Source organism: Nannobrachium achirus, assembly GCF_963921795.1.
Source record: "Nannobrachium achirus genome assembly, chromosome: 24".
Taxonomy (NCBI): domain Eukaryota; kingdom Metazoa; phylum Chordata; class Actinopteri; order Myctophiformes; family Myctophidae; genus Nannobrachium; species Nannobrachium achirus.
The window spans coordinates 38,551,222-38,564,382 of record NC_137831.1 but is presented as its reverse complement, the minus strand read 5'-3'; the positions used below and the strand labels follow the sequence as shown (position 1 = coordinate 38,564,382).

General features: G+C 41.7%; 1 protein-coding gene across 1 annotated transcript; it reads left to right on the top strand.

Annotated features, from left to right (window-relative positions):
- Window positions 1-2,629: 2,629 nt before the first annotated feature.
- On the top strand, window positions 2,630-8,999 carry LOC308280272 (uncharacterized protein; the record flags this gene model as incomplete). Its single annotated transcript, XM_080720532.1, has 5 exons — window positions 2,630-2,670; window positions 3,612-3,797; window positions 4,399-4,519; window positions 8,293-8,462; window positions 8,935-8,999. Exons 1-5 carry the CDS (start codon window positions 2,646-2,648, stop codon window positions 8,997-8,999), a joined length of 567 nt encoding a protein of 188 aa, XP_080576658.1. The 5' UTR covers window positions 2,630-2,645.
- Window positions 9,000-13,161: the final 4,162 nt, after the last annotated feature.

The window sequence follows — 13,161 nt, the reverse complement described above, 5'->3', positions numbered from 1 at the left end:
TGTAAAAAGTACTCACATTTTATACTTAAGTAAAAGTATCAATACAGCAATGTAGAAATACTCCGTTACAAGTAAAAGTCCAGAATTCCAAATGTACTTGAGTAAAAGTACGAAAGTATTGGCATCAAAATGTACTTAAAGTACCAAAAGTAAAAGTACAAAATGTTTAAAATAGCAGGTCTACAAGCTCACAACACGTTGCAATGCGACGCGTTGTGAGCTTGTAGATCGGCTTTTTTCAAATAGCCACGGTATAGAATAGGGCTAAAGTGCATTAATGTATGTTTTATAATATAATCATTTATATCTGCAAAGTAACTAGTAACTAAAGTTTTCAAATAATTGTAGTGGAGTAAAAGTACAATATTTGGATCCGAGATGTAGTGGAGTAGAAGTAAAAGTACTGAAAACTGGAAATACTCAAGTAAAGTACAAATACCTCAAAACCGTACTTAAGTACAGTACTTAAGTAAATGTACTTAGTTACATTACACCACTGTATATAAATATATATACATAAAGTGTCTTAGGGCACAACTATCAAAATAGTACAGTGTCCTCGGAGATCCAGAGTCCAAAGAGACCATAGCAGTCAATGCTAAGTTAGTGCAACAAGTATCTCACTGTCATAAAGGTATCTATCTACATAATTCACAATTGAAGAACGACACAGCCCGCAGACCGACATCAACAAGCTTAATTGCTGTAGCAGACATTTTCTCATTTGGTGATTTGTTAAGAACAGAGTCCTTTTCCAACTGTCTTTATCAGGGTAGGAATTTCAGGGAGGCCATGAAGGCCATGGCCGTCGTTGCCCCTCTGTTTGGCCTTGTGCCCCTCCAAAAAATGGCATGCCATGAGGCCACTGTGGCCTTAATGCCCCATGCAGCAGCTGACTGTACGACTTTCTCCTCTGTCTCTGTCTTGTCAAAATCTAGACACCAGTGTCTTTCTTTTTTGTTGAGTCCCCATTTATAAACCAATCCAGTATCTTTAATCTGTGCAGGGCTGAGCATCAGATTGTAAATACCTAAAATCTGGACTAAAATCTGGTTTTATTTGATGGCCTTCCTGCCCTGGCAGTTGGCCTTTGTGCCCACAAAAAATGCACAACCCCAAAGGTGGCCTTGCCCCTACAATGATGAAATTCCAGGCCTGGTCTTTATATAATACCAGTAAGACTCCCTAATCGGGAGATAAGCGACCGTTGGTCGCTTATCTCCACAAATAGGGCAAAAATTAGTTTTTCCAAAATCTTCCTGATCCATGTTGATGACATGAGTGTAGACATACTATGTAGTGATTTTCGTGATTTTAGGGCAAAATCTGTAGGAGCAGTGTGCAAAAATGTGTTTTTAAAAATCGGCCTGAAGGTGGCGCAATATGAGACAGATTCATGGTGATGACATGAGTGTAGACATGCTGTGTACCGATTTGCGTGATTGTAGGGCAAAATCTGTAGGAGTAGCGTCCAAAAATGTGTTTTAAAAAATCGGCCTGAAGGTGGCGCTATATGGGACAGATCCATGTTGATGAGATGAGTGTAGACATACTGTGTACCGATTTGCGTGATTTTAGGGCAAAATCTGTAGGAGCAGTGTCCAAAAATGTGTTTGAAAAAATCTGCCTGATGGTGGCGCTATATGGGACAGGTCCATGTTGATGACATGAGTGTAGACATACTGTGTTCCGATTTGTGTGATTTGAGGGCAAAATCTGTAGGAGCAGTGTCCAAAAATGTGTTTTAAAAATTCGGCCTGAAGGTGGCGCTATATGGGACAGATCTATGTTGATGAGATGAGTGTAGACATACTGTGTAGCGATTTGCGTGATTTTAGGGCAAAAATTGTAGGAGCAGTGTCCAAAAATGTGTTTAAAAAAATCGGCCTGAAGGTGGCGCTATATGGGACAGATCCAAGTTGATGAGAAATGAGGGGTGGGGTCTCCGCGCCGCCGAGGCGGACGAATAGGTACCGGCCCCGGCTCTCCCGGTCGCTCCTAGCCAGAGTTACGGCATTTTATGTGCGCTGCAGTGGCAGGGGGTCCTCCACTGGGGGCGCCACCACTTTTGCATCCGTTCTGGTCTTCTGGAGCACCAGGAGTCGGTGATCCCCGGGAATTCCCTGTGAGCAGCCCCGTTGGGGTGGTCATTTGGTCATTTTTGCACATTTGGTCATTTTTTTACACCTGGGGGTCCCCCAGGGACCTGGGGGTCCCTGGAGCTCCGGGGGTCCTTGGAGGTTGTAGTTTGGCAGGCAAGGAGTTTGTGTGGAAATTTTGGCATGGATCGGGCCAACGGTGGCGGAGATATGAGTAGGGGAAAAGTGTGACGTGTGACGAGTGACGTGACGGACAGACGGAGAGCCAGACGGAGAGCCAGACGGAGAGCCAGACGGACGGCCGGTGGAGGTTTGGATAGTATAGGAGTGCAAGTAACTGCGACCTACGGTCGCAAAAATACAGTACACGTATACAGTACACACACACACACACACACACACACACACACACACACACACACACACACACACACACACGCACACACACACACACACACACACACACACACACACACACACTTCTAATTATTCTTTTATCTTTCTTTGCCCATAGTATTCCCATTCCTGGTCCTCTGGAGCTTTATAATGAGTGTGGTCCATATTGCCATGGGTGAGAGTCTGCCATATGGTTCCCTGGAGGTTCAAAGTGCTGGTCAAATCCTTCCCCTTCTTTTTAAAACGTGTTTTAAAATATTACCTGATTATAAACTCTACTAACCCATAGTTTAAAGCTGGTGCATTTTTTGATGTGCATAGTTGCCTGCAAGTACACATACAGTATGTTTGTGCTTCCATGTTAGCCAGTCTTGTAGGCAAGTAAAACCAGTGGTGATCAAGGTACACAACCCAGTACTTGGAGATTGATTGATTGATTGATTGATTGATTGGATCCAGATTGAATCCTTTATTAGCAGTTTGCAAAAAATAAAGAAAGAAAAAGAAAAGCATTGAAAACGACAAGGTCTGCTAAAGCATTTTAAACCCAAGAAAGCCTATGGCTTGTTTCCATTGGGGTCCTTTGTCCTCAATTCATTGTCAAAGTCAAATAATAGGTACTCCTGGTAAAATATTAGTCCACCTCCAATGAAACTAACTAAGGGGTAAGTTTTCTTTTTTGCTAAAACAAACAAAATAAATAATCTATGTAACAGGGGTCTCCTCTTCTTCTCTCCATCTCTTTAACAAACACAAAATACAGTTTAATTCATCTTTGGCACTTACAATTTGAGTATGAGTTCACTCTCTTGATTGGGTAAAATTGGTATCCCATGCCATATTTACTAAAGAGCAGGAGAGACAAGGAGTTATGGAACAACATGCACTCTATAGCAATGATTGCTACCAGAATATAGAGCAATTTAACACAATTATTATTTATTATTGCTGCTACAAAATTGAGGATCCAAAATCTAAGAATTGTATTGTTGTGTGTATATAAGTACAATATATAAGTACAATACAATAAATAATACAATTTCAAAACATCTTGAAAATCTTTGTTTTTAACACTGCTTGGGATGATCATATTTTCTATTTCATATTTCCATACAGGCATCGTGTACGTTTATGACTGCACTGCCCAGCCTGCCCTTCCCGTCATGCATTCCATCTTTGGCTGTGCAGTGTTGGCCCTGATGCTTGTGCTTTGGATGAAACTTGGCTGCGACTGTGACTGTAACTGCTTAACCTACACGATGTATGGGTTGGTGGCCATTGTAACGGTTGCGTTCTTCTCTAGTAAGTGTTATTTATTGCACGTGTGTGTGTGTGTGTGTGTGTGTGTGTGTGTGTGTGTGTGTGTGTGTGTGTGTGTGTGTGTGTGTGTGTGTGTGTGTGTGTGTGTGTGTGTGTGTGTGTGTGTGTGCGCGTGCGTGCGTGCGTGCGCATGCGTTTGTATATGTGTGTGTGTGTGTGTGTATACCAGTAAGACTCCCTAATCGGGAGATAAGCGACCGTCTGTTCACAAAGAGGCCTGTAAGTGCCATTGGTTCATGTTTGTAGGGGGAACCAAGACAAGGGAACCAACCAATAGACTGTAAAAATGTGTAATTACTGACTGACTGACTGACTGACTGACTGACTGACTGACTGACTGACTGACTGACTGACTGCATGACACGCAGACAAGCTGCGACATTTTTCATGGTATACTGCGACCTTCGGTTGTAACAACAATAATACAGGTGAATCCTCCATTGAGGGACCCCACATATTAATGATGGAGATGAGGCCGTTGATGGCGTTGGCATTCACTGAACTTGTTCTCTGCCCCCCTGCAAGCGAAACTGTATTTATATCATTGTGCCAATTTCATATTTTTTTCTTTTTTTCCCCACAGTAAATGGATTGACCTACGGAATCAAACCCAGCTACCACCCCACTGGAAACACAACATTTCCCAACGGAACCAAACCCAGCTACCACCCCACCGGAGACACACCATTCTGCAACCAGGACATGTACATGTTTTCATATGTAACCTTCATTTTATGGGATATCATTATAGCGGTGTCCTGTGTCGTATGTGTGTGTCCTTGCATTAAAAACACAGGTTCGAGTAATTATGGTTCTAATTCCTCCGGCCAAGTCACACAAAACTTCCACTCTGATAGGAACTCTAGTAGGTATACACTTAGAGAATCACATTCTGAGACCTTACAACATGGTCAAGTAACAGTCACTAAACAAGACACACATGAAAGAGTGATTACTGTAAGTGCAAGGGGTCCCTATTCCGAACGCGAAAGAGAGGAATTATTAAGGCGTCTAGTCGGAGCACCCCAAGGATACCAAAGCATGGAATATCGCCCGCCTCGGAAGCATAGGATATAAAATAGTGAAAACAAAACTGAAAGAAAACTGTTCTTTATAAGATGCACACTCCCAGCTGTCCAGTGGATCTCAAAGCACTGCTACCCCAAGCTCACATCCCAGGTCATATCCCCCGGTGGGTACCACCAAGCCAAAATATATATATTTTTTACTTTACCTTTGAAAACTTGTAGAAGAAAATCGGCACAATGACTTATTTTACATGACATTTTTATGCCAATACTTTAGTACTTTTACTACCGGTCATCACAACTTGAGCCCTGCACCGCCAGCCCAACGCATTGCACACGTGTGTGCGTGTGTCACATACCTACAGGTATGTGTGTATGTGTACGTGTGTGGCGGAGAGAGTCGCAGCCCCAGCCTGTAGCCTCAAAAGTCTAGTATCTGCTCTCGTTCCATAGGGATATCCCTTTGGAGTAATGGTTAAGATATTGGACTTTCGCGTGGGAGATCCGGGTTCGAAACCGGGTGGGGAGGTTCGGATCACCGTTACACCGTTACACGTGCATGTGTGCTTGAATGTGTAATGTGCAGTGCAGGCAGGGTAAATAATATAACAGTAATGTGCACCACAGCCACTAGAGGTCACCATTGGATTGTAGTTACAGTAGCACTGGCTCTGAAAATCCTATTTTGTTACATTCCTACATAGTTTTGAACCTGACACTTTAAATACTGTGACTCTCAGTCAGTGTTACTGTGTGAAATAAACCCAAAGAGTGATGAATATACTGAACATTCTCACCATTGTAATGCTCTGCTGAAGTGTCTCAGTTGTTGAGTTATGCTTGTTTTTTGTATTTTATCTTAACTTTCATTTATGTTAGATATCAACTAACTCATTCATTCATTCAGTCAGTCAGTCAGTCAGTCAGTCAGTAAGTCAGTCATTTATATCTACCTTTTTAACTTGCAAAATTGTGCCCTACAATTTATTGGGCCTTGGGGGCAATTGGGCCCTAGTAACCTTTTCATTGTTAGGCGTGTTTTCGTCCGATATTGCACGAACGCGGCCTTTGTCCGTGTCCAGTGTTTCTCTGGTTTACCCCAATGTGACGCTGCCTTTGCCCCTAATCATTAGGGGAACACTGGCCATGGGCACATTATAGGTCAGGGGTTTTCAAACTTTATTGACTCAGGTCACCCCTGTAAATAACTTTCTCATCCACGTTGGCACCCCTGAATTACACTGTTAATCTTTAGAATCTTTCATCATATTACGCAACATAAATATGAACATCGTTCCAGCTGAGATACAGTAGGCTATGTGATGGAGAAACATCGTAATTTCCATCTGAACTGACTGAAAATAACGTTATACTACCACTTATTTATTTTTTATTTTATTTTTTTGCTACAGTAGTTGTTTTTATCGCTCTGACTTTTTTTTTTGTATTTCTGCTTGTGTTTGACATGATGTAGAGATACTTGTTGCACTAACTAGCATTGACTGTTATGGTCACTTTGATTTGGGCACTGTATTATATTGATAGTTGTGCTTTAGGACACTTTATGTATATATATTATTTGTTCTCTTTCTTGTTGTACCTTGCTCTTACTGTACTTACTGTACTCTGTACTCTGTTTTTGTTTTTTCTTTTATCTTTTTCATACTTCTCTGTAACTTTGTAAATAACCTTATACTGCTCTGCTGCCTCTGGGCAACTGATTTTCCCCCTTGGGATAATTAAGGTATCTATCTATCTATCTATCTTGAACCCCAGCATCCCTATTCTGGAGGGAAGGCTCACCAAAAATAGCCGATCTACAAGCTCACAACGTGTAACGTTGTGACGCGTTGTGAGCTAATGGATCGGTGCTATTTTTGGTGACGAGAGTTGGTCATAGATGGGAAAATAAATCATCAAGTAGTGCAAAAAAGTGCAAATCAGGTCTGTTTTACTGAGCATATTGAAGATGTAGTGATATTGATGAATTCCAAATGTTATCAGATTATTATGTGGCACCGCTGAACTGGCATCACGGCACCCACTTTGGGAAACCTTGAATTAGGGCCTAATGTGCCCATGCCCAGCAGTGTTCCCCTCCCATGTTTGATAGCAGTGTGCCCTGCCCCTCCCTCCCCTCTCAAGTTCCACCTCTTACAAGTTGCTACCCACTCTGTAGTCTCGCGTGGCCAGACTGTTGACTCCCACGATTTGGAAATGCTCTCGTCATTCTGGCCGATTATCAAGAGTACAGACTTGTGTCCTTGGGAGTTCAGACTTGAGCGTTTTTGTGAATAGGCCTATATTCTGGGCAGATCTACAAGTTAGACATGTTGATAGCTTTTGTTCCAACAGAGGATAAAATGTGCTTATTGTGCACTTATATATGTTACTACTAAACATATATAAGGAAATATATAAGGCTCTGTTCTTTCTTTACTTTTTATAAATGTCAACCTATCCCATCTACTGTTATATATTGTTTTTAAAAAGTGCAAAGAAATGTGCATATGAATAGCTTATATTATGTATTATAAAGCCCACTGAGTGTGCAAAAGGCGCTTATTGACTTGTGCTTTTTACAAATTCTATTCAATATTCTATAATAAAAATAATAAAACGCAACACAGTCTGGCTCTGTTCTTTCTTCCTTTTTATAAATGTAAAATATCCCAATCTACTGTTATATTGTAAAAACATACAGAAATATGTATATGAATAGACTATATTATTAATTATAAATATAATATAGCCCACTGAGTGTACAGACCTGGGTGATTATTGTATTATGCCGTTCTTAAGTGGGCAAAAATGTAACAATGACTTAAAATAAAGTCAGACATGTCTAAGCTACTCTTCAATAAATGCACCCATGTTTCAGGGCTTAATGTGCATTGACTATAAAACTAAATATGAAATACTGAAACAGCCTTGCCTATTAATTTGTTCATTAAAGTGTAACCTATTACGTCAATATAATTATAAATGATTGATTGAATACAATCAAATCCAATACTACAGACTTGTATATTTTAAGCATCATATAGCCAATGGCAGAAAAAAACAAGTTGTGGGATTGCACTGTTTGCACATACTGTAGTAGAAGGTGCTGTTGAACAGTTTATTGACATTAGAAAGAGAAGAAGGCTACACAAAGCCTATGTGGTATGCACCTGGACCAGTAGGCCAGTGGGTGCGTTTGTCCCTGTTTCTACTGTAGTTGCAGTCAGTCAGCGGATATTTGATGAAGCAGGAACCATGTTTGTATTGCTTTGTAACATTCCCGGGTTACTGACTCCCAACTTGTACACACTTGTCTAGGATAGGATAGACAAAAAAGCTTGGATAGCTCATCTACACCACATGTTGTTGCCAAAGGTAGCTGGTCTAAACTGCTCTGTAATTGGACAGTTCTAGATCGGCTATTTTTGGCTAATGATCTCCCCCAGAATCTGGATGCTGGGGTTCATGGCCCATCATCACCAGGTCCTCCTGGACACCCTTGCTGACCGTGGCATCGCTGGGACGGCACTAAAGTGCTTCTCCTCCTACCTGACTGGACCTACCAGGTTTCTTGGAAATTTTTGCACACTGCACACTCCTAACCGGGGGTCACCTGGTATCTCTACTTGGGACTCCTCCTTTTCTCCCTGTACACTATTGTCTTTCACCATTATCTCTGTTCACAAACTATAGACCGATTTCTCAGAGCGGCAACCATAACTCGGTGTCAAGTGGTACTGTATGTGTGTGTGAGGCTGTGCGCAGACACCACAGCTACAGGGCAGAGCTCTGGAAAAGGTATATAGATATTTTCTTATACTGTATAATTGCACAAAAGTGAATTTTATCCTTACCTACTATTACTAGGAGCAGTGAGCACTCGGGGAGCAATTAGGGGTTAAGAGACTTCCTCAGGGACACACATTGCTGGCCTGGCCTGGAATCGTATCTGGGACAACCAGGGGCTCTGGCTCCCCAGGTGGGCTCACTATAACCACTCCGCTATGGGCCGCTGCCCCTGTGTCACTGACACTGTTATGCCAATGACAGTCAACTCAAGTGTTTTTCTCCTTCCCTTTGCCTCTCAGGTGGAAGAGTGCATCACTGCACGGCTGACATCCTCACAGTGGATCTTCTCACCACCTCAAGCTGAACCCAGACAAGACGGAGTACTGGACGAAAACCGAATAGCCGAAAAGGATACATTTTATAATACATTTTTTGGCAGGGCTGTGCCTCTGTTGTAGAGCTAGATGATTATGGCAAAACTCATAATCACTAATGGGTCCACAATATTTAGATCAGTTATTTAAAACACATATTTATTTATTGTTTAGAAATATGTATTTACCACTGTTATTTGTTGTAATAGTATACTCAAAACATTGCATAATTGCACATAATAGGCCTATGCCTGCCATTCCTTTTGAAGAAGTAACTTTCAGTTTAATTTCCACACACACACACACACACACACACACACACACACACACACACACACACACACACACACACACACACACACACACACACACACACACACACACACACACACACACACACACACACACACACACACACACACACACACACACACAGTTTTAAGGTGCAAAGAAAATGAATTTATTTACATTAAGTAGTTTTAACATTGGATGAAGGAATAATTCGAAGGCATGACTGGATGAACAAACTCAGAGAAATGACCAGACAGAGGAAGGCTGGGCAGGGCCAGTGATTATCAAAAAAAAAACTCTAAACTAACTCAGGGTTTTTAAAGCTTACTGTTTTCACTACTTTTGTGCGACAACCTTGTATGATGAAGCAGGGCTTTTTTTCCTAATGGCCGTCCCTGGTCTAGACATTAGTTTTACATCCTACATGCCTTGCCTACCCCTGCCATAAGGTCAAACATAATGTGAATGACTTTTAACAGACAGCATGCCCATGCAGGACATGCTTAGTGAAGAGAGACCATACAAATGAACATCAGGACAGTTTTATAGGAACACAGGTGAGTGCTGATTGGTAGACAGGTGCTGGAGAGTTCCCCACCAATCAGGAAGCGGGAGCCACACACTCGATTTGAATAGATCTCCAGGTAGTGTATAGAGTTTCCCTCCAATCAGGGAGCTGGAGTCCCACACTAGATTTAAATAGAATGACACATTATTTACTGTACATACCATGGGATGTAACAACACACACACACACACACACACACACACACACACACACACACACACACACACACACACACACACACACACACACACACACACACACACACACCACACACACACACCCCGCCCCCTCTCTCTCTCATCACAGCGTCTGCTCTCCTTCTCTCCATAGTCACGGACCCTTTCTCAACTTCAATTTACTTTCTGATTCTTTCTGACACCCGGAGACATTGGACATAACAGCGGAGCAACAGTGCTGGTTAGTCCTGATGCCTCCTAATACGTGAGCCGGAAGTGTTGTTTCGATAACCTTTTTCATTTATTTTGAATCACTTTTTGTATTATAGCCTACTGATAGCAGCATGGCTGAGTTCTGTGGTGACAGAGGCTTCATCGAAACCAGATCTGCATGCGTGTGTGTGTGTGTGTGTGTGTGTGTGTGTGTGTGTGTGTGTGTGTGTGTGTGTGTGTGTGTGTGTGTTTCTTCAATGGAATGTTATTGCCAAAATGCCAAATAATTTGACCACTGTGTTTTTTTCAACAGGTAAAATAAGATTACAGTGCATGCAACATACGGTGGAACACAAGTACAAAGAACACAGAAAATGGGTGAGTTTATTCCTTTATGCTGTTTATGCTGCTATGCTTAGGCTGTTTGTGGTACAGTGTGATGCAGGAGGCAGAGGAGAGGGAGTGGCAGTAATGACATGGGCCAAGTTATTGTGGGACATCTTGCTCCATTAGTAAGAGATGCAGGGCTCTATTTGGATTGTCTGAAGCACCAGCTCTTATGCCTTACAACTGAAAGAGGTGGTGCCATAGTTTTATACTTTTTCTGTTTTGTAAGTGTCTATGAAACATTATTCTAATAGACCACAGGGTAATGAGCACATTTGCCATCCCATTGTATTGTTTGTCACTTCCTGAAAGCTGAAAGTCTCTGAGTCAAAAGGCCCAACAGAAAAACACTGAGTAAATGACGTCATATAATCAACCCTTCACCCTTTACCATAAAATGAAGTTACAATGGGTGTGTATGGGGCCCTCCTCCTGGAGGAGGAGGACAGATAACATTTACTTAAAATATCTAAATATTGAATCAAGCAAACTGTCCAGGGTGTTCATAAAAGCCTGATTAAACGATACAATTACCAAAAGTTTTTTTGAAAGTGAAATATCCCTTTAAGACAATCAAAATATAGCCCCCAGTGTACTACATTTCTGGTGTGAAATGGCACAAGGGACCCCCACAAAAACACCACCCCAAAAATCGACCCGTGCAGATGTGCCCTTTTGTGGAGTTTGAGCACCCTTAAGCGCTCTCTGCACAGCCTGGTATGTCGGGGGCAAGATTAGAATGCATAGTCCACCCTCTCTCTCACCTGCCAGTGAAAGTGAAAGTTTCAGGTGAGCATAACGTCAGCACAGTGAACCAGTTTGTGTTTTAGACGCTTTCTCTCACAAAGCTGCATGAAACCTGCGCACTAACTAAAAGCAACATGGACAGAGGTAAGACATAATATTGTTCCACTGGGTTTATCTTACAAGATAAGTTTTGATGTGAAGACACAGAGAAATATAGTGCGTGCGTGCATGTGTGTGCTGTGCGTGCTTGTGCGTGCTTGTTTTGTATAAATGTATAAATGAAATAATAATTTAGGGGGTTTCTCTCTTTGTTATTTATTCATAATACATTACCAAACATCAGATATATACAGTTCACATATACACAGGGGCGTCATTTGGGCCTCCAGGGTGTTGCCATGGCATTTTCATTAAAAAAAATATAATTTAGTAAATAATGCGTTTTTTCTCCACCACAAGGTTTTATGTCAATCATATTTATACAGCGCCTCGCACTTCAAACAAACAGCAAAAGACGGACAATATTAAATCCTGTTGATTGATTAATCACTAGATTGGAGAGATGGGAGCGACTCGAGGTGAGCGTGGTTCATTCAGTATAAAAATCTGTCTCACTAGCGAAAGTTGTGTTTCAAATCGTCTCCGTTGACTGGCTGGTTATATAACTTGACTGATACCGGGTCGGCCAGCGCATCATTTCATTAAGTTCACTCTCTTATTCATACTGGCGCATTATTAGGCTACCTAACCTGTGGAGTAGGATATTGTTTGTTTGCAGTAAGGGCAGTGCATACAGTAGAATCAACAAAACTTTACCTAAAACAACACCCATAAACGTTATCCCTTTTGTAGTGTGTGTGTGTGTGTGTGTGTGTGTGTGTGTGTGTGTGTGTGTGTGTGTGTGTGTGTGTGTGTGTGTGTGTGTGTGTGTGTGTGTGTGTGTGTGTGTGTGTGTGTGTGTGTCTGTGTCTGTTTCGCTGCATGCTAAATTCGCATGTGCCCTGTGAGTGTTCCTTGCAACACCCTAGATATTGGTCAAATTACGCCTCTGCATATACATTACACACACACACACACACACACACACACACACACACACACACACACACACACACACACACACACACACACACACACACACACACACAAACAATTCTAATTCTAATCTTATCTTTCTTTGTAGATTTTCCCATAGTAGGCCTACTCCTGGTCGGCTTTATAACGGGTGTGGTGACTCTGGTCCATATTGCCATGGGTGAGAGTCTGCCATATGGTTCCCTGGAGGTTCAAAGTGCTGGTCTAATGGGTATGGGTATGGGTTTATTGCTTAGTCCCCAAAGGAAAACATGTTTTGCCACCAGAGCAAATACAAATACACAAAAACAATAACAACATACACATACACAGCAAGTAACAATAACAGACTTTACAAATTACATAACACCCTCCCAAAACAAAGCTAGCGATGTACGTTAATGTTAAGGAATCTAACAGCAGCAGGAACAAAGGATTTCTTCATTCACTCAGTAGATATTATAGGCATCAAAAACCTGTTGCTAAACTTGCTACGCACGCAGGTCCTTAAATACCTTATAGAGAGGATGGCCTTCGAAGGAAAGAATAGTGTTCAATTTGGTCCTCATTCGCTTGGCTATAGTGATATCCAAAGTATCCTGATACTATCACTGAGCCAGCCTTTTTAATCAATTTATTGATTCTGTTTTTATCATCGGCCATGATGCTGCCCCCCCAGCAGAGCACAGCATAAAA